The sequence below is a fragment of the Peromyscus eremicus genome, chromosome 9, assembly GCF_949786415.1.
Source record: "Peromyscus eremicus chromosome 9, PerEre_H2_v1, whole genome shotgun sequence".
NCBI lineage: Eukaryota > Metazoa > Chordata > Mammalia > Rodentia > Cricetidae > Peromyscus > Peromyscus eremicus.
In genome coordinates, this window is record NC_081425.1 from 36030085 (window position 1) to 36052033 (window position 21949).

Here is a 21949-nt window from a genome sequence, read left to right on the forward strand (position 1 = left end):
CATGTGGCACGTTTTCTTGAGTAATGTTTGATGTGGGAAGGGCCCAGCCTGCTGTATACAGTGCTACCTCTGGACAGGTGGACCTGGGTTGTATAAAAAGGCAAACTGGCATGCCATGGGAACAAGCTAAATTATAGCATTCCTTTATGGTGTCTGCTCTAGTTTCGGCCTCCAGGTTTCTGTTTGAGTTCTTGACCTGGCTTTCCATAACGATGAATTGTGTTCAGAATGTGTAATGCAAATAAACCCTTTCCTCTCCCAAGTTGCTTTGGTTGGAATGTTTTATCACAATATTTGAAAAGCAGACTCTGGCAGAGCTCTTGACTGAATGTGTACTCACAAGAGAGTCCTCATTTGGCGACTGAGGAATAGGAATAGGAATAGCTGGTAACCTCTCTGGAAATCGAGAAACAATTTTCACAAGCTGTCTTAATTTTGCACTTGAACCCTCTGGAAATACACTTTTTTTGAGTGTAGAGGATGATCTATGATAGACCTAATTTTGGCTTTGAATGGGTGACTTTTGAATGACTGTGCAGTAAGCTAACACAGTATAATAAATAGTAAGTGATAGACAGACATAGCAAAACATCATCCAGTTAAATGCTTAGAGTAGCCAGTAGAAACTGGTTGAGGAAGTCTCTTTGAGCTAGTCAGCTGGACTAGCTGGGTAGGGAGAGTCCCCTCCAGTGAAGCTTTCAAGCAAAAGAAAAAGTCACAGCAGGAAGGTAATATCCCCAGAGGGGGCATACAAACACCAATCAGAAGCCACCAGGGAAGCCCTGTGATGGCAGCCAGATGGAGCTCAAACTCAGAGTCCTGGGAAGAGCAGTGTGTCCCCTTTGGTGAGGCCTCTAAATAAAAGAACAAATAGTAAACTATAGAGTAATGTCATCCCACTGGTGGTGACAGCATCCCGTAGAAAAGCACTGGGGAAGCTAAGGCCGTCCCAGGGAGTTTTCGATTGAGCGTTTTCTGTACAGATAAGCTTCTGTACAGAAGATGGCTGCACTAGCTCTAGCTTCTCTCCTCCACTAGAAACACTTAGATTTTTATCGAGCTAGGAATTGAACATGGGCTTCATACATGCTAGGCCAACACTCTCCCTCTCAGTTATATCCCCATCCTTTTACATTTGCTAAAATGGTTTATTGTTCAGTTAATTTTACAGACATGATGCTTTTACACTTGGAGGGGGGCATAGCCCATACCCAAATAAAGGGCTTTATAAAACTGTAAAACCAAAAATACTTAGGTCTAAAATGAGTAATTGAGAGCATTGCTTCAAAAGGCAACTTTTTAGTGAGCTTAAACAACACGTAACAGTCTATCAATAGAATGGACGTTGCATAAGCAAATACCTAAGTTGTTTTAAACCACCCCCTTTATCTTGATTTATTGTCATAGCTCTAGGGAAATACTGCATTTAGTAACTTGGTCCACTTGATAGTGATAAACATCCTACTCATAAGGGGCTGGAGAGATGGCTCAGGGCTTAAGAGTACTGGCTGCTCTTCTAGAGGTTCTGGGTTTGATCCCGGGTACTCACATAGTAGCTAACAACCGTTTGCAATTCAATTTTCAGGAGATTTGGTGCCTTCTTTATGCCTTCATGGGCACCAGGCATGCATGTTATGCACAGACATACATGTAGGCAAGATATCCATGCACATTAAATAAAAAAATAAAAAATTCAAAAAGCACCCTACATTTAACATGACATTTAATGATGAAAGACTAAATCCTTCCCCCTTAAGATTGAGAATAAGACAGGGTACCTACTTGCATTATTCATCACCATGCTGTAGGTTACATTCAGAGCACAGAGGCAAGAGTAGAAAATGAAAAGCCTACTGATTACAGATGGAAGAAGGAAAGTTTCTGTTTGCAGAAGGCATGATTGTTTAAAAAGAGAATTTCGAAATTACCAAGTGTTCTTAGAATTTATCAGTAATTTCCGCAGCAGTGAAGGATTCAAGGTGAACATATAAAAATCAATTTTATATCTATGTATTAGTTCTTAGCTTGGGAAAAAAGATCACTTATAACTTCTTAAATATTGTAATTCTAAAGAATTGAGTTCAGTACTTTTATACTGAAAGCTGTGAAACAATGAATTTAAGTAAATGGAGAGACACCCCACGCTTATAACACATAAAGGTGGATTGATTCCTTATTCTGTTTTAAATTTTCCACTTTGATCTTCTAATTAGTAGAATTAGACTTATAATTTCTCAGTGTCATAAGATTAGGCTGAACCAACTAGCTAATCTAGAGATAGTCTCTTTATTCAAAGATTATCTTGTTGGTAACCTTAATCCTCTTTGCCTGCATGTTATGGTATATTCGTAGTTCCTGGTGTTAGGATGCATGTCTCTTTAGGTAGATAGGGGTCACATAGGCAGAGAACTGGTGTTCCCTTCTCCTCCATCACTGTTAGGCTGCATGCTAACCAGGCCCTTCTTTTTTCCAGATGCCCCTAGCCCAGTAATGTCCACAGGGCCTTTGAAACCTGCCTTAGGAGAACTACAGAAAAACATAGTTCCTCTTAATCTACTTAGGTGATGTTTGCCAGGCTTGGACCCATTTCCTGGTGATACACTACCCATCCTACCTCATCCTTTCTTCTCTCACAGGGACCTTGAACAAGGTTCTCTCTCTGTACCTGCAACTCTGCATCTGATTCTATTGTGCTGTGCAATCTGCCTTCATGCCCACTAAATGCTTTGACTGGAGGATGATCAGACTCATCCTCTCTCTGGACCATGCCATATCTTCTGAAGCCCTAAACCCCTAATATCTTCCCTACATGCCTAGCTGTTTGTGGCTCTCTGATATCCATGGTGTGGTGTATACAGTTCTTAATTCTAGCACTCAGGGCCCATCTATGTCATTTCTGATAGAGCTTGCTGTGGTATTCATCACTGGAACCCCTTTTATGGCTAAGGCCTTTGTGCATATTTTCACCTCCATAAGAACCTCCCGTTCTGTGACTTAACCTTCAGTACTTAGGTCAGTCATCAGTTACTGCGACGGCTTTCTGTTCGCATAGTACCACAGTGATGGCACTTACTGCATTATGGAAATAACTTTGTTCAGCATTTGTTTCAGCCACTAATCTGTGATCGCTTCAAGGGCAGAGAACATATTTTATTCATTTTTGTATTTCTCATACCTAATGCAGAATCATGCACACAGTGAGCCCCTTAAAAAAGACTGGCTGCCTTTGTTAGTGAACACTTGAACATAAGCTTAATAGTAACGAAACATCACCCTGTGAGCAGCAGTCAGGCAAGTCCTAAAATGTGAATTAGTACCGTGACTCCAGATCCATCATTCTTGGTTCACTGTAGATGCATACTCGATCTGAAAGCTGAATTGGTGTTTGGAGCATGAAGGCTGGGACAAGATCAGTATTGCTACAAAGACGGTATTTCCTTGTGCTGTCTTCTCCATATGTAAAATAAAGGTACAGATCTGGGCACCAGCATGAGGAGGTGCTACATTACCTGACCTTAACTTCCTACTACATAACTCTTTTCTTACATATAATAACCAAATATGGTTCTGTTTCATTTTACAGGTACCTTTTCAAGATTTTTTATCTTGAAATTTTTATCTTTAATTTAAAATTTTTAGAAAATTGTGTGTTTGTGTGTATGTATATGTGAGTACAGGTGTCTAGGGAGCCTAGAGCCCTTGATCCCCCTGGAACTGTAGTTAAAGGCAGTTGTGAGCCACCTGGTGTGGGTACTGGGATATGAAGTTGGGTCTTTGGAAAGAGCAGTAGACAAAAGCTCCTCCATTCTATTATAAACTATTTGTTGCATCTTGAACTCATCACTAAGTTCAGGCAAATGAGAAATATTTCCTAGCTTTAAGAAAATTGCATTGGATAAGATTATCTTATCTTACCCAATGCAATCGATACATTTGTCCTTCCTTTCCTAAGGACACACATAGTAAGAGAGACAGTAATTTCAAACATCATAAACTGATGGTTTGTGAATTTCTGTGAGACCAGTCTGAGATCTGACTGTTGTCCCCACTGTCCAGTGAGGTGACCGGGTGTATTTGCTTCCTAAAGCAAGTTTCAGAAACCACTTTATATGCTTTGGATTTCATCCTGTGTCTTTGGAAGCAATTACTACTTTTTTTGACCTAGACTGCCTTTAAATATTTGAAGGTGGTTTGGACTCCAATTCCGGAGAACTGACATCCAATTCCCTCTCTTTCTGTGTCTGCCAAGGGCTCCTCTCATCCCGTCTTCCACACCGAGACCCTGCCAGCAGGTCCTACATGGCCTTATGTAGCTTTCCTCAAGGCACGTGGGACTTTGATCATCTTCTGTTACAGAATCTTAGAGGCAGGTTAAATTAGTATCTACCACGTGCATTTTCTTTCTACTTTGAAGCATTTCTTACAAGCACAGATGTCCTAATGTTCTCTGTAAATTTCATTCATGAAGAAGCAATGTTTACCTGTTGCTTATTCATCCTCAGCTGCGGTTTAGCTAGATGACATCTGATGGCATTGTGCTGCCAGGCAGATCAAGGCCTGCTGCTTGTGTTTCCTGAAGATTGATCATTCTTAGATCAGTTGGTAATGTTTTTCCAGGTTTTTTTTTCTCAAATGATGAGAAACTTTCCTTTTTTGTAGAAATTTGTGGATTTCAACTAACCTCTGTCAGGACTACAGAGCTATATATGCAGTACCTCATTTTATCTTCCAGAAGACAAGATGTGGTTTTTCTGTTCCCAAATAATGACTGAGAAAATAATTAGAATTAGAGTGTAATGTGACCTAGCGTTTGCTAAGGAGAAGTATTATAACAGTGGATGCAAATACTTAAGCAAATGTCACAAAAGGAACTGTACTTTTTGAGATAGCGTCTGACTACATACCCCTGCCTTGCCTGGAAATGCTGTGTACACTGTTTCTACCTTCAGTGCTGGGAGTATGTGCCATTACACCAGGTTTGACTTTGTGTATATTTTTATTTGCCCTTTCTGATAATACTTCCTTTAGTTTTTATGTTTAAACAGTTTGTTTCTCCTTTATCTGTCGCTCCATACATCCATTCCATTTTTAAAAAATATCCTTTATGATGTATAAAGTATAGCTTTGTTAGGTACATGTTTACTACATAGCAATACTTAGACTAAAATAGAAAACTGATAGAATTACTCATTTAAAAGGCAGCATGGAAAGAAGCATAAAATGTTTCGCTGTTCTTGGCCTGCTCTGCCCTAGTGGGTATCTCTCCCCCCAATACTAGACGGACAGCACAGACTGGACTGGATGAAAGGAGAAGGAGGACACAGGCTGGGAGGGGAGGCTGGAGCTGGCAGGAGTTTGGGGATGTGTGATGATCAAAATCCACTGTTTGAAATCCTCAAAGAATTACAAAAATAACGTTGGAAAGGGGTTGGAGCGGGAAAGGGAAAATGATGTAATTATATTTCAAAAAATAAGAACAACAAAAGAAACCACACACAAGACAAAGCAATTTCTTTCTTAGAAGTCTGTAAGGCTAACATGTTACTGTATTACATCTTACAGTATTCAGAGTTATTCACTTTACTGTTTGTCCACCTTGATTTTGTTGTTGCTCATAAGTTAATTCCCATAATGAAAAGATTCTAAGATAGTGTGATTTGAGATTTGCTTATTCTCTTGTTACCTTAGGAAGTTTTGTTTCTTGGACTGTTAGTTTATATGTAATATATACGAGTGCCTGAAAAATTTAACAACTATGTAGTCTAGAAAAGATATATCTGGGATATCTAGAAATTGTTGATTCGACAACTGTGGGTCCCTTTTTCTAGTTATAATTGTTATGTTAGGGTTGATAAAGTTTACATAGTTATGTTCTGTTATTAATTACTCAGATCTGAGAACTTTCTGTTTTGCATATGGTTTTCATGCTTCCTAAATTCTACCCTTCATCACACCATTAGCATATTACGTGCAACTGTCTTTGTTATGTTAACATAATTTCAAGTTACTCTGTATATTATGGTTAAGGCAGTTTTGTGAATAGTGACTTTATTTGTCAGGGACTGAAGGTAAAAACGGTATAAATAATCTCAGATCATTCGTATCACCTTTAGAATCTCTTTATGGATATACTTTTGAATATGGGTATGGTTGAAAATCCACTTTAGATAAAATACTGAAGGCCTACTGGGAAAGACTAACACAAGAGGTTGCGATGAGCAGAGAGACTCCACGCATCCCAATACCGGTCAAGTAAAGCTTACAAATTACTCTTTATGTGTTTCATTTCAAGCTTCTGCAGTGCCTGTGAAATAAGCATAAATACAGAAGAAGATGTAAACAAGGGAAACAGCTAAGCAGATGCTGCAGGTATTTTCATGAACATGAAAGCCAGATTTGAAATGCCTGTGGGTAATCTGTCTGTAGCTGATAGGAGAAAGTAAACTCTTCACTTTTGAAGTAGCAGCTTCGTTTGAAAGCAGTGGCATTTATTTAGCTGTTTCCCTCATCTCAGCCATAATAGTGGTCTTTGGTCTTTGATGGGGAGTGCCTTGGCTGTTCCTGGTATTGTTGAATTAGGTAGTTCGTGGCTTTCCCTGGACAGAGAAGAGATGAGGAAGATGGGCTCACTGGAGACTGCCAGTAGAAATGCAAAGAAATGTGCAATGCAGAAATTCATTTGCCTTTTTGGGATGTCAGAAATTCTGAAAACTACGGGTGGTGAGGCTGTGACCATAGTGTGAAATGCAGAAGATGAACTTCAAACAACATACGTCGTTTAAGCTAAGTTTTAAACAGGAACATGAAAACTATATGTGTAATGGGGTGTATTGTGCAGTTTTAATACTTATCTACACTGTGTGATATTTAGTCAGGTTGAACATCTGTCCCCCAAACATTAATCATTTCTTTTGGGTACCAGTATTCAAAACTCTTCTGACTTTAGAGACATGTAGCAGATAGTTTTTTAGCTATACCCCCTCCAGGGCACCAGAAGCTCTTGTTCCTCTCTGTCAGTACCCATTCAGCAAACTGTCCATACCTCCCACTGTTCCACTCTGATAGCCACCCCTAGTGCCTTAGGTTAAATTTGATCAGCATTTCTAGATTCTACTAACAAATGAGATAACTCAGTGCCTACCATTCTGTGCCTGACCCATTTCACTTAATACAAGGATTTCCGGATCTACCCATGTTGGTGCCAATACCAAGATTTCACTTTTCATGCCTGGTTAATGTTCTGCTGTGTCTGTCCACCACCTTTTCTCATCTAGGAATCAGATTCTGGGCACTTAGTTGTTTCTGTATCCTGGTGGTTGTGAACAGTGCTGCAGTAAACACAGGAGTGCAAATGTCTCTCACTGGTCAACTTGATTTCCTTTGGATACTATTCTAATATTGTAATTGATTGTTCATAATTGATTGTTCACACTGTAGTTTATTAAATGGTGAGGAGGCCTCTTGCTGTTTCCTGCAATGGCTGTACTTAAGCTGTTGCAAGCCTTCCCTTTAGCCCATATCCTTGACAGATGGTGTTTGTTGTGTCTGTCAGGAGTTGTTCTTACTGGAATGGCTCTGTACCTTACTTTAGCTTCCTGTTGTTTTTTTCCCCGGCTGTTAGTCATGCTAACATGTTTCATTTACTTGTTGGCTATTTCTTTGTTTTCTTTTAAGAAGTATCATTTAGGTGGTTTTTCTACTTGTAATTGGGTTATTGTTGTTTTTGCAGTTGAGTTTTGGGAGCCCTTTTTATGTGTGGGTCTTAGCCTGTGGTGTAACATCTTACTTGCCAATACTTTCTCTCAGTGGGTTGACTGTCTCTTTCTCTGCTGCTTGTCTCCTTTGCTGTGGTCCAGATGCTTTTTGGTTTGATGTAATCCTATTTGGTTACTTCTGCTTTTGTTTCCTGTACCTTTGGGAACCTATTACAAAAAAGTCTTGCTGTTCCAGTGTCCTCAAGTGCTGCTTATTTCTTGTAACACAGTCACTTAGAGTTTCAGCTCCTACATATAAGTCTTTAAATGATTTATAGTCAACTTTTGCAACTAATTAGAGATAAAGATCTGGCTTCATTCTGCACATGGATGTCAAGGTTCCCAGCTGCATTTATGGGAAGACTATTTTCCCCCACCATGTGCTTAGGACTGTTGCGCAAAATCTCTTGACTTCTGTCTTAATTAGGGTTTCATTGCTGTGAAGAAACACCATGACCATGGCATCTCTTACAAAGGAAAACATTTAATTGGGGCTGGCTTAAAGTTTTCGTCAGAGGTTTGGTCCGTTATCAGCATGGTGAGAACATGGCAGCATGCAGGCAGACATAGTGCTGCGGAAGGAGCTGAGAGTTCTACATCTTAATCCGCAGCAGCAGCAGAAGATTGTGTCCCATACTAGGTGTAGTTTAAGCATATGAGACCTCAAAGCCCACCCCCACAGTGACACACTTCTTCCTAATAGAGCCGCTCCCTATGGGCCAAGCATTCAAACCCATGAGTCCATTCCTATTCAGTTGTGGAAGTAAAGGGTTACCTCTAGGCTTTATACAATTTTCTTGTCAGTTACCTTTCTGCTTTTAGGGTAATACTGTGCTGTGGTCACTCTAGCTTTTGCTTGTTTTCATTGGAGAAGTTGCTTTGTAGCCTATTTGAGAAAGTGACAGTATTTACTTGCATGTGACTTGTTTTTATGCTCCATGGTGCCTATTTTTGATTATTTGACAAAAGTCTATTTTTAGCATTTACTTTTCATACACATGGCAAACCAAACAGGAAAGGAGGCACATAAAGAAATATACACATAGAAATCCTACTATTTTTTTTTCGCCTTTTTTGGGAGACAGAGTTATCATTATATTATGTGTTGACCTGTTTTTCCAGATTACCACTTGTGCTATTCATTTCAATGTGATTTTTCTGTCATCAACATGACATGCTGTCTAGTGCCAATAATGTCCTACTTCTCTAAACATCATGATTGCATCACTGATTCATGGGTCAGGTAACATGCAGTCACGATGGAAATACTTACAGGAAAAATGTTTAATTTTCAAGAAGTTGAACTTTGAAACTCAGGATATTCCGAATAGTTATAGAGCTTCATTTTAGTAGTCTGGGAAGCTCTCCTAATATGTCCCTCTCCATTGTGTTGATAAATTTTGCCCCTTATCTTTTTCTTAGTCTCAGTCCACATCCACCCTCTAGTTTTCCCTTTACTTTTCCTTCCTCTGTAGTTTTCCCCTTCCATTCCCAGATGTTCCCAGAGTTTGCTACAGCCCAGATTGAGGTTGTTCTAGTGGTGTGAAGATGTAGTGAGTGGCTGTACTGAGTGAAGCTCTGTTTGATAGTTTCCCCAAGTTTTTGGTATAAATACTTGTGTCTGTGGAGGACTCCTAGTTCCCACCATGCTGAACCTGGAAAATGGCAGAGACTCGCTCAGCTCTCAGAAGCCAGAGTGAACCATGCTAGCCTATGCTGTCTATACCGTTATCATGCCTTCACTCTTACAGCCAAGGCAGATGAACCACGACCAGTTTTGTATCTAGTGTTCTGCTTATATTGTAGTCATGATCATGACTCTAAAAATTTTAACATAGTTATAGGCAGATGGCATTTCTTTTCTCACTAAATTACCAACTTAACACACATCTCACCTTTGTTTTGTTTTTCAGTTGGGTGCAAAGCTTTGGCCATGAGGGACTAGGATTATTACTGGACATTTTGGAAAAACTGATTAATGGGCAAATGTAAGTATTGTTAATAACTTTTAATTAAGCTCTGTTAGAATTTCCAACTGTAATCCAATATTGTTTTATTTTCTGTTAATACAGCCAAGAAAGAGTTGTAAAGAAGAGTCAGCACAAAGTCATTCAGTGTCTGAAAGCCCTGATGAACACACAGGTATGCCGGGGAAGTTGCTATTTGCTCACCACAGATTCTTACATGAATTAGAGCTTCACTGTGGAGAATTCTACTTGCATGCCATGGGGGCGACAAGGGTTTTGCTTCCAATGCTCATGGAGCAGGGGGTCTTAGGAGAAGCTGGGAGCTGAACACGTTCACCCCTGAAACATGAACCCCTGTCTGCAGAGGGGTTCTCTCCACCTTCATCCTTCTTTTGCTTCTCTCCCTCTTTTGATTTTTCAAAGTCAGCCAGATCTAGGCTTTAGTATATTACACTATTATTAACTATATAATAGTCTGTCCTAATATATGTTACCAGAGATTCAAGTTGTGAAGACCCATGTTTCATATCCTGAGAATTTAAAAGCTATGATAAAATTAATATATATAGAAATGTGAGAAGATTCTAGAAATGCAGCAGTGATACATTTATTATTGAGCCAGCATACTATGACACATGTGTGTAGTAAAGGTGTGTAGTGTAAAGCACGTGTGTAGTAAAGTTGAATTAAACAGATGACTCGAGGCCATCACTGCCCAGTCAGCCCCATTTTGGTGATTGCTGATATCAGCATCATTTCCTGTCACTTCTTTAGCTCTGAGTGTAAGCTCAACTACCTCATGATGTGTGATGTAACGGTAAGTATGTCAGACGTTAGACATCAGGGGAACAAAGGTTACCTATGGTGGTGTGATGTGTGATGACTGTTACATAGAAAACCTATACATGTTTGGCTAATTTTAATGTAGCATATTTTGCCTTTTTCTTTAAAAATGACCATTTAAAGGGTTAAATATGTAAATTCTTAAATTATTGGTGTTTAATTTTATTATAGCAACTGTTTGTGCTTTCTGATTATTTCTGTCTTATGGGAACACATTCTGTTGAGTTTTCTATTTAATTATTTTAAATGTCTGTTTATGTTGTGTTTATGTGTGTCTGTGAACTTGAACTTGACCACAGTGTAAGTGTAGGGGGCAGAAGACAGCCTGTGGAAATTAGTTCTCTTTCTTTACCATTTGGGTTCCAGGGACTGGGCCTAGGTCCTCAGGTTTGGAGACAGGTGTCTCTACCTGCTCAGTTATCTTGACAGCCTTCTATTTTTTAATGCACAGAATATTGTTTACTTTCTGCCCACTCTGATACTTTACAAGGAGACTGCCTGATGAGTAGACCCACAGCTCTTTTTTTGGAGAATTATGTTTTGTTATGAGAGGAAGGTTATCTGTTTTGTATCTTAATACAAAAGGAGGAGCTTAGTCCTGTCTCAACTTAATGTGCCATGCTTTGTTGATACCTAGCGGAGGCCTGCTCCTTTCTGAATAGAAATAGAGGAGGAGTGGATAGTGTGGGGGTGGGCAGAGGAAGGGAATGGGAGAAGAGGAAGAGGGAGAGGAAACTGAGGATGGGATGTAAACTAAATGAAAAAAATTAATTATTTTAAAAAAGATAGGTAAGATTGTTTCAATCCATTAATTTAATAGACACAAAAAAGTCTTGAGACACGAAATCTCTTTGCAAACTGAATCAAACTTTTGTAAATAAGGACATGAGAAGTGCATTGAAAAGCACTGTAACACTTTTGTAGAATTCTTACTGGATGGTATTATTGAGAACTCTCTAGGTTTGAAACCACATGTCTACACCTTGAGAGGGCAGAAAGATACATACGAAACACAGAAGTTTCCAAATGTGCCCCATCATGGTGTGGAGGGTCTTAATCTGTGTCCTAACATATTTTGTTCCTACTCTGTCAGCATGCTAGCTGACAGCCTGTCAAACACTTAAGTGCTGGCATGTCAGCATCTAGGTAAGATGAACCCCCAAAAGATGCTTGGAAAATAGGCTACCTTTTTTTTTTTTCTTTAAGAGTAGGCACTGAAAGGATGAGAAACTCCCTGGAGAGAGCCCTTCCCACCATGCAGGTTGAGCTATTTTGCAGAGGCCCTTGTAAAGTGAGGCTGTAGTGGTGACTTTGCTGGTGGCATGAAGCAGATAGGAAGGCAATGCAGGTGTGCCTCTTTCAAACCAAGGGGGTGTACGTGACCAAATCTAAATTGAGAAGAATGATGGTTCAAATGAATTAGTGTTTAGAAAATTAAATTTTCTACTTGGTTTTAGTCAGAATTTGAGGGTAACATTTATAAATTTGTACTCTTATACAATCTGTTATTTCGTAGTAGTTTTTATTTCTCATAGTTTATGTAGAGCCATAAAATACTGCCTTTCAATTCGATAGTGGCACATAGGTTAGTGAAGGCACAAAATTTAGTTGCTGACACTTGGAATTAATATTTTAATATCTAGACTCTATTATCCAAAGTGTTGGTCAGGTTACCAACTCAAGGTTGTTGTTAGTTTTCTTAAGCTTCATTTAATCAGCTATAAAATGTGTACTTTGTCATCACCACTGTGAAGTTTTCACTGGATTCCACTGGATGATGAAAATACAGCCTTTTTATTTGCTACCAGCCATTAATTATGTTATTAATATGAACGACTGTGGCATCATATGAAAATGAATTGTTTAACACATTAAATGGAGCTAGAAGTGTTTTTTTTTTAGGGGTGGAGAGTTGGCTCAGTTGTGAAGAGTATTAGCTATTCTTCCAGAGGACCCAGGTTCGATTCACAGCACCCACATAATGACTCACAACCATCCATAGCTCTAGTTCCAGGGGATCTGTCTCCCTCTTCTAGACTTTGAGAACTCAGGCTTGAAAGTGGTACAGCAACACATGTGCAGGCAAAACACATATAGGAAATTAAAAATATAAATAAAAAAGTAATTTTTAAATGGATCTTTTAAAGTATAGAGGCAATCAAAGGAAGACTTCATTTTTGTAAGGGTTTAGGGGTTGAATGTGTGCCCATCGACACGGGAACCTTGCTGTTAAGGCCGTTCTCATCACTCCTGTTCACCCCACTGGTGGGGTACATTCACCATTAATCATTGCTTATCCCAGGGAGTCATAGAGTATTGATGTTGGGTGGCGTCTCAGGGATGGGAGTATTGACCTAAACATATCAGCTTTAGCAGCCTGGAATTCTGTTAGGTAACAATAGACCTGTGGAATGCAAATAGAACATAGCATTGGTCCTGGGTAAAGAACAGGCCAGTTATCGTATTCTCCCAAGTGGGTCCTGACATTCAGGAAAGATATTTTTTAGACCTTCCCAAATTGGTGATACTTCTCTCACTTGTAAAAGCCTTCATTAAAAGCACTTTGATGCTGGCACTGGTAAGTGAACTGTTTCTCACAGTCATTTTCTTTCTTTTTTTTTCTAAGTCTTTGCATACATAATTTTATTGAAGTATATAGCAGTTCCCTGTTTAGTAATAGTTATGGAAAAGTGGTAATCTGGCCTCATTCTAGTCCTCTATTTTTTTTTTCCTTTTCCTTTACATTAGTGGAAATGCCTTTGGTGTCACAGGATGGTGGTCAAAGCATGAGATCAGAGTGTGCTCCTAGTCCAGCTTTCCCAAACAGTAATTAGTATCAGGAGGTTGGATGGGAAAGGTAGGCAGTCTGACTGCATGCAGTACATCCCAGATTTTTTTGAGCCTGGGAATGCCACATGGTTATGAATCTGGAAGGCAGGCACTGGAGACAAGCTTTCATCAGCCAGCAAGTTTGTTAGGACAGAGCTTGCTGTTGGTCCTTGCTAATCTCTGACTGTCTTAGTCAGGTCCAAATGGTGCTTTCTATATTACTGACAATTTTCTGCAGTACTACCAAGGCATAGTGTGGGCTTTTAGCTCTATGTCAGCTTTTGAAGTCTTGGCTTGTAGTTATGAAATAGTTCAGAACATCAGAAAAATGAGCCTTTTTCTGACCAGTTTAATTGTTGGTAAATCTTCTCACAATAGTAAGGAGAAAGAACTTGGACCACTCCCATTTCTAGGATCTTGGCTCCTCTCCTTACACTCCCTCAATCATTCCTCTTCACCATGGTGTTTTCTAGGAAATGCACCATTTCTGCACAATGTCTAGCTTGCTAGTTTCTTTGTCTTTTTACATAAATCCTTATATGTGTGATAATAAACTTAAAGATAGAAATTTTATAATAAAGCACTTGTGTTTAAGCTTGTCAGAGTTTTGACTTTGATACTTACATTTATTGTCAATTTTCAGCCATAATTGATAGCTACGTAATTCATATTAATGCTCCTGCATTCATTTATGGTAGTGACTTGATCCACAAGTTTCATACTGCTTAGAAAGATCTTCTAAATTACACGGGATGTTACACGGGATGTAGAAATATTATTTGCTGTCTTCTATTGTATGTATTTTTATACTGATGCAGATTATTGGTATGCCAAGAGATATATACTTCCTTAAAATAATATGCCTTTAATATAACTACTTATCCTCTAATTGGATGTGACATTGTGGCTGTAGCAAATAAATTTTATCCTTTCCCAAATCATCATGTATGTGTTTATTTCCAACAGTATTGACTTCCTGATGAGAAATACCATTGGACTCAGAATACATATTTCTATTATGGAAGTTTTTGCACAGTTCCTTTCCAGATTGTTCTTTACCTTTGTGCATTTATATACTCTGTTCAGATCTAGATTTGTACTTTCTTGTGCTAACCACTTGGTTTTTGAATGCTTGAATTGTGTCTAGTCTGAATTCAGATGTGATGTAATTATAGAATGCACCTTGATTTTCAATTTTCAGAAAAATAAAGTGTTCCACATTGTTTAATAAATGCTGGAATAATAATAGTTTAATAAACTGGTTACCTGTATTTAAAATAGTTCCATTTATTTCATGAAGATGACACAAAATTATTCCTACTTTGGTTTATCTTATCTTTCTCTCTAACAATGCTGATCTGTGTGTTTGCCTATAGCTCTTTTACCAACTTTCTTTCTCAGCACAGAGATAGTCCTGTCCTCTGTGACTCTTTTAATATTGTCTGTTTGTTTTGTATATTAATGTTGAGAATCCTTCATTTCCCCATAGGTTCTTTGCATTTGGTAGAATCTCATAGCTCTTAATATTAATATTTGGGAAATTTTTATGGTGTTACAAGGTGTTCATACTTTGTCTTTCTTAGAGGTAAAAATGTAATTTTTAAAATTTATGTACCATATTTCCAAATAACTCCTAACATTTAACTTATTTTCTGATGTTACAGTATGGCTTAGAAAGAATCATGAGTGAAGAGAGGAGTCTTTCCTTGTTGGCGAAAGCCATGGATCCCAAGCAGCCGGGTATGATGGCAGATGTGGTGAAGCTGCTTTCTGCAGTGTGCATTGTGGGGGAGGAAAGCATGTAAGTGTCCACTGTGACTCCTGCAGCTAGTGATGGACAGAGCGTGCAGCTTAAATGTTCACATATGTTTGGGCAGTTAGTTCAGTTTCTTATTTGCATAAGTCGAATCATTTTGTTAATCAAATTATGAATTAGGGACTAAAATAATTCTATGAACAACTGATTTCCTCATCATGTTTATTTTAAATTACTTTAAGCTCAACCCTTATTGAAAATTCAAAGTAGAGGGTGTAAATATGCAAATGATTCTTTTATTATCTAATTAATTAATTAATTGAAATTGTGAGTCATGCTTATCTCTTCCAAAAACAAGTACATTGCTTTTTGACAATTTATATGTAAGACAGTTGATGAATTGAATAGGTTATAGTATTAAAACACATTAAAGCTTTCAAGGCACTTGGCTACGTTTATTAAGGTTGTACCTAATCAACTATTCAGCATATATCCTAATGATAACTTATACACACCCTACACCTTAAGGAAGAATAGGATTCTAATTTTAAGTAAGCTTTAAAATGTTTTTAAAAAATGGGTAAAACCTGAACAATTGAAAGAACAGACAGTGCTCATGGTTGCCAGAGAACTGAAACAGCCTGGCTCTGTGATCTACAAAGGCCTGGGCTTGGCCCTGCTTCCAGTAAGCCATGTAAAGAGATGATTGATGGTGAAAATCAGAGGGAAGAGCGTTCATCGACGTGTATACTGGCCACAGTGTCCAGTGATCAATCTCATGTGTAGCTAATGTACGGTACTGGACATTGACTTTATGCTTACATAGAGGAAGAGTTGGAGTGTGGAGCAAGATGTGTGCAGAAGAAAAACAAGCTTAGATTCTTCTGTGGGTCAGAGCTGCCAGAAAGTTCTTAGGAGACGACCTCCTCCCTGACTCTAGAAGCTGTGCGTTTCTCAGCATGAAATCCCCAGGGCTTCTGATGTATGTTACATTGTGAACTTAGCCCGAGTCCTTTCTGCATTCATGTGGCAGCCAGCCTTGGGACATTCCTGCTAGCGAAGGTGTTACTGAGCTGACTCTGTGGCTGCAGTTGGCCAGTTAGACAACACTCTAGACCTGTCCTTTATGCGCATGTCCTGAGTGTTTATAGCTCACCTGTCCCAGGCATGGAAAAGGCCAGGCATCCAGTTTCAGTACATTCTCCATCTAGAAAGGTTGTTTAGATTTGGTGTTCCCTAAGAGTTGGTATGTGCCCTGCATGCATGTATGTTGATGTGTGACTCTGACCCCTCCCTCTTGTCTTCCTTTTATTCTTTGTTATCCATTCTCTCAGTTCCTCCTTCCTCTTCTTTCCTCCTCATTCTCGTTTCTCTTAAACTCTCATCTTGTTCTTCCTTTTCCTTTGTCCTTCCCTTCTTTCCTCCATTCCCCCTTTTCTGTTTTCTTCCCCCTTTCTCTTCCTTCTTTGTCTTCTTTCTCATACATTGTTCTCCTCCTCCGTCTCTCAGTGCTGGGAGTCAGAATTAGGGCCTCACACATGCTAGGCTGCCCCCCCCCCCAACTGAGCTAGATTCTTAGCCCTTCTCTTTAATTTTTATTGTTTCTTGACATTGGAGTAAATGTCAGAGTGATTAAATAACGTTTAGTGCTGCTGTTTTTATTCACAGATGATGAATTTATACTGTCTTTTTAAAAAAGGGAAGAAGATCTTTTTTATAAATACTGTTTTTTAGATTTAATTATTTACTGTATTTTGCTACTATTTGTTTTTGACAGTCACAATTTCATTATTTGAGGGACATTATGTGTTGGCTGAGAGCATTTTAGATATTTAGCCTCTACATGCTGCCAGATTTTACATCTAAACATCACCACTTTGGAGAAGTAGATGTTAGACTGTGAACAAGTTGTTCAACCCTTTTCTGCCTGATTTCCTATTTATTGGCTTATAATATACACACTGCATATGGTTACATATGTTAAAATCCATGGTATCTTGATTCTAGAAAATGATAATGTATGTTTTTAAAAAGATGGAAAAATGGGTTTCAGTGCTGTTATCATGACAGAATGACTTGTTTGGGGAGGTATATGTGCTTTTTCTGATTTTATACTACACAGCACCAGCATGTATTGAAATGTCACATCATACTGTATACTTTTATGTATCAATAAAACAGTAAAAATAAAAATCCAATGTGAGCCTGTATTAGTAAAAATGGTTCAAATTAGCCCTGACTTGAGGTGCTTGATGAATACCTTTGCAAGGTATTGGCCAGGAATAAATAAATCAAAATACATGCTAGAACAGACAGAAAGACAGATGCTGTGCTTCCCTCAAGTGGATACCAGTGGAGGAAAAGGGGCTAATGTAATAGTAGAAGATTATGAAGTTAGCAAAGGTGTTAAAAACCAGAGGAGAGGGACAAGTGGGGCAAGGGATTTGTAGGGAAGGTGTATTTGATAAATCCACGGCATGTATGCATGGAAATGTCACAGTGAATCTCACTAATTTGTACAATTAGTGTGCACTTAAAATAATGGTATGAACTCAGTAAGCTACTTCTAAATGCCACTGTTGCCTGGACACATTTAATTAATTAGCAGAGTAAAGTGATTGCATGCCATTTTTGTTACTTGATCCTTGCTATTTATTAATAGACTATTAATAGACTCCAAATTTCTGATAGCCTTGAAGACGTTTTAGAAGCCTTGACTTCAGCTGGAGAAGAAAGAAAAATTGACAGATTTTTTTCCATTGTTGAAGGCCTTCGGCATAATTCAGTGCAACTGCAAGTATGTGTCATGTTTTAAATATCTAGTTCTGAGTGACATATCATGTGTATTGTTTGAAACTGTTTGTGATTGACTTTTATGTAAACATTATAGAACTACGAATGCCCTTTTATTTTTTATATTTAATGCATGTATAGGATTCTAGTTTGTATTCTTATAACATCTTACAGACGTCTTGGTGAATACCCTTGAGTCCTTCCTTAGGTTGATTTTCCAACTATAAACTTACAGATTTTTGTTCTACAAACCATGTCATAATAGTCCTGTGATTGTTTAGCAATTAATTCTAATTTAAGGCAATTTCTCAGTTATGTGAATTATGACTTGTCATTTTTGTAGATTTTATATCTGAAATTGGGAGTTTCTGTGAATAATAGTGAGGTTCAAGGAAATAGATCATTCTTGAAAGTCTTTGCCTTCTTACAGTTGTAGTTAGATTTTACTATTTCCCTATGCAAACACAGTAATACTTATTTAATGTAGCCCTGATGGACTATGAACTTGGTGACAATTCTCCTGCCTGCTGGAATCATAGCTGTGCCACTGCACCCAGCTTAACCCTAAAGACATAGTCACATCCAAATCTCCATTCCAGACTGAAAGCTTGAGTAGGCCTAGCTAGGATTTTGCTTTTGGGAAATTTAAAAGGATTCTTGAGTGATATAACACTCTGTACTGTTTAGATACCTGTGTGCTGAATGACGTGAAGGAAATGTGCCTTAAATAGTATAAACCAGTGTGTATATGTAAAATCTTAATGGATATTTAAAAAAGGCTTGTGTACAGTATAGCTCTTGTTGATTTGTTTCTAAGCATGAAAGGAATAGAAAACCAGAATCTTAAAACTTAGAAACATCAAGTTAAAATTAAAATTTATACATGGTATTTCAAGAAAAACGATATTTGAACTGTGAAACTAATGAACTTGTTCTGTAATGTCACACGCCGTGCTAGAAGTGGCCCTGTTGCTGGGTTTATTGCTTTTGGCAATAGCAGGGTTGCAGATCAGGATAAAGGGTCCCTATTGCTGATTGCTGCTGACAGGACTATAGCTCTTGTCTGGTCTAGGGCGGGGAATTGGGGCTCACCAGCATTCTGGACAGTGGTGCTAGCTCACAGACCAGGCTTGTTTTCATTCCTGTCTCCTTGATTTTTACGTTCTTCTGCCTCTACTCTTCGGCCTCCTGTCCTGCCTCTTCCTTTTTGTCTCCACTTTTCCTTTTTATCTGTTGTCTTGCTCTTTGTGTGCCCCTTGGTCTCATTGCTCCTTCATCATCTGGAGCCAATTTCAATGTCTCTTTGATCTGATTCTACATTTTCTTTCCATCTAAAGTTTAAGACTTTAATGCATTTCAAAAATTGCATGTATTAAAATTTGAATAGTTTTCAGGTAATTTTTTAAAAAGTTTAATTTGTGTAAAGTTTATAATATATCATGCAATTTACCTACATAGGAATTTTTTGTGGGTTGGGTCATTGCTGTGTTGAGATGTATAGCTCTAGCTGTACCACGTTTTGATTCTTTTCAGTGCTCCTAAAGATAATCCTTCTTTTACTATAACCCCTTAATTTTGTCATTCTCTTTAGCTACAGGGCATTTCCCTTCCTTTCTGTCTAGGCAGATTTATATATGCCAGACATTACATATACACAGAGCATATAATACCTGGCTCTATATGACTAGATTTTTTTTTGGGAGGAGGTTGTTGTTTTCAAGACAGGATGTTGTTGGCTGGTTTTTTTTTACTCTTTACTCTTTGGGGCCCTTTGCTATTGGGGGCCCACCACCCAGCTGCAAAGTAAATCACACATGGAGGCGTATTCTTAATTATAAATGCTCAGTCTTAGTTTGGCTTGTTCTTAGCTTTAAATGATCACATCTACCTTTTGCCTCTGGACTTTTTCCTTTTCTTACTTTTGTGTTCTTTCACTCTTACTCCATGATTGGCTGTGTAGCTGGATGGCTGGTCCTTGATGTCCTCCTCTCCTTGTTCTCTTGTTCTTTCTTTTTTCTTCTTCTATATTTCTCCTTCTATTTATTCTCTCTGCCTGCCAGCCCTTCCTATCCTTTCTCCTGCCTTACTATTGGCCATTCAGCTCTTTATTAGACCAATCAAGTGTTTTAGACAGGCACAGTAACACAGCTTCACAGAGTTAAACAAATGAAACATAAAAGAATGCGATACATCTTTGCATCACTAAATCACATGTTCCACAGCATAAACATATGTAACAAACACATCTTAAAATAATATTTCACAACAAGGTCTCTAGCTCTGTCTCTGATTGTCCTGGGACTCACTATATAGACCAAGCTGGCCTCAAACTCAGTGAGATCCGTCTGCCTCTGCCTCCCAAATGCCCTTCCAAATGCTGGGGTTACAGGCTTGTGCCACTATGCCCACCACATGACTAGATTCCTTTATCTGCCAAATAGTCAAGGTTGTTCCATATTGGAATATGTATCACTATCTCATTTAAAAAATTGACACTTAGTGTTTCTATTTACTGTTATGCCACCTTTTATTTATCAGTAGCTTCTTGTCAGGTATTTGGGGCCTTTATATCTTTTGGCTCTTACAAATGATGCTCCCCTTAGCATTTTTAGAGTTGATTAAATGTTAAATCATGACTTATTTGCCTTGTTTGCTGATAAGTGATTATTGGTACAGTGGAAGGGGGCTTGCAGCAACATGGTCTTTTAACAGATGTATTAATCAGGTGTTTGATACAATTCTTGAGGACTTTTGCCATGGTACAGATGGCCACTTATACTTGAATAGACTTTTAGGAAACTATTACATGAAGTATGTAGTAAATGTATATTTTGTTACAGTTATTAGCATTGCTAAGTTTTTGATGTTCTATATATATTGAAATAAGTTTCTTGACATAGTTTTCACAGTTTAGTTTTCATCAAGAAGTGAAAAGTCATGTTATCATCATTCAAATCCAGTACTTTCTTTCTTTATAATGTATTCACAGTAATTTGTAGTGTAGAGATTAAGAGTAGATGATAGAGAGAACCCTAAATTCTTGTTTTTCCTTTTAAATAATTTTGTGATGGGTTTGCTTTGTACACATGGAGGGTGTGTGTGTGTGTGTGTGTGTGTGTGTGTGTGTGTGTGTGTGTGTTTCTGTTTGTCTGTCTGCCTGTCTGTTGGTCTGTATGGATCACAGCACATTTGTGGAGGTCTTTGCGTGTCCATCCTTGCTTTTCACCTTCTTTGAGATGGGGTTTCTCCTTGTTCACCCTTGCCTTTGACAGGTTGGCCAGACTGTGAGCTTCCAGGGAGTCTTCCTTCTCTACCTTCCAACTTGATGTAGGAGCACTGGGGTTAGAGATGTGCCGTTATGTCCATCTGTATGTGAATTCTGATGTGCAGACCTCAGATTAGTAAGGGCTTTACCCACTGAGCCATCTACCCACAGCCCAGGTTTACTTCTTAACTATCATATCTATCTATCTGTGTGTCTGTCTATCTATCTGCTGTCTGTCTGTCTGTCTGTCTAGTATTTTATGTAGGCCTGACTGTCCTAGAGCTCTCTATGTGGACCAGGCTGTCCATAAATTTGAGATCTCCCTGCCTTTGCTTCTGAGTACTGCGGTTAAAGGTTCAGGGTGTGTGCTTTTACACCTGGCAAAGATTTTACTTTATGATGGAGGCCTCTGGTTATTCAACCTAAGGTATAAAGTACTTAACAAATGGCAAGCTTAAGAATAAAGAGTATCATCTTCTAGAAAGCCAACTCACTACCTCTCCATCCTCAAATACAAAGGGAAAGCACATTTACTTTTGGGGGCTATTACTGGATAGATGCTTTCCTATTCCTTTAAAACTTATCAAGCATATACTAGTAGTATCGAAAAATACTCTTGTCTCTGGTGTACTTCTGAATTTTCCACAAATAAAGCATATTTTAGAATGATATAGCTACGTTTTCCCATGAAGCTGTTGTTCTAAATGCCCACTTTATTCTATTAGCTGTGTAATTTGCATTT

At 38.4% G+C, this 21949-nt stretch overlaps 1 protein-coding gene across 1 annotated transcript in view; it reads left to right on the forward strand.

Moving 5' to 3' along the window:
- The window catches only part of Diaph3 (diaphanous related formin 3), a 242421-nt gene that overhangs the window by 87410 nt on the left and 133062 nt on the right, over positions 1-21949 (forward strand). Inside the window, 4 exon segments of the mRNA XM_059274292.1 lie at positions 9668-9742; positions 9827-9896; positions 15058-15194; positions 17841-17946. Of these exon segments, the coding sequence (XP_059130275.1) occupies positions 9668-9742; positions 9827-9896; positions 15058-15194; positions 17841-17946 (388 nt within the window).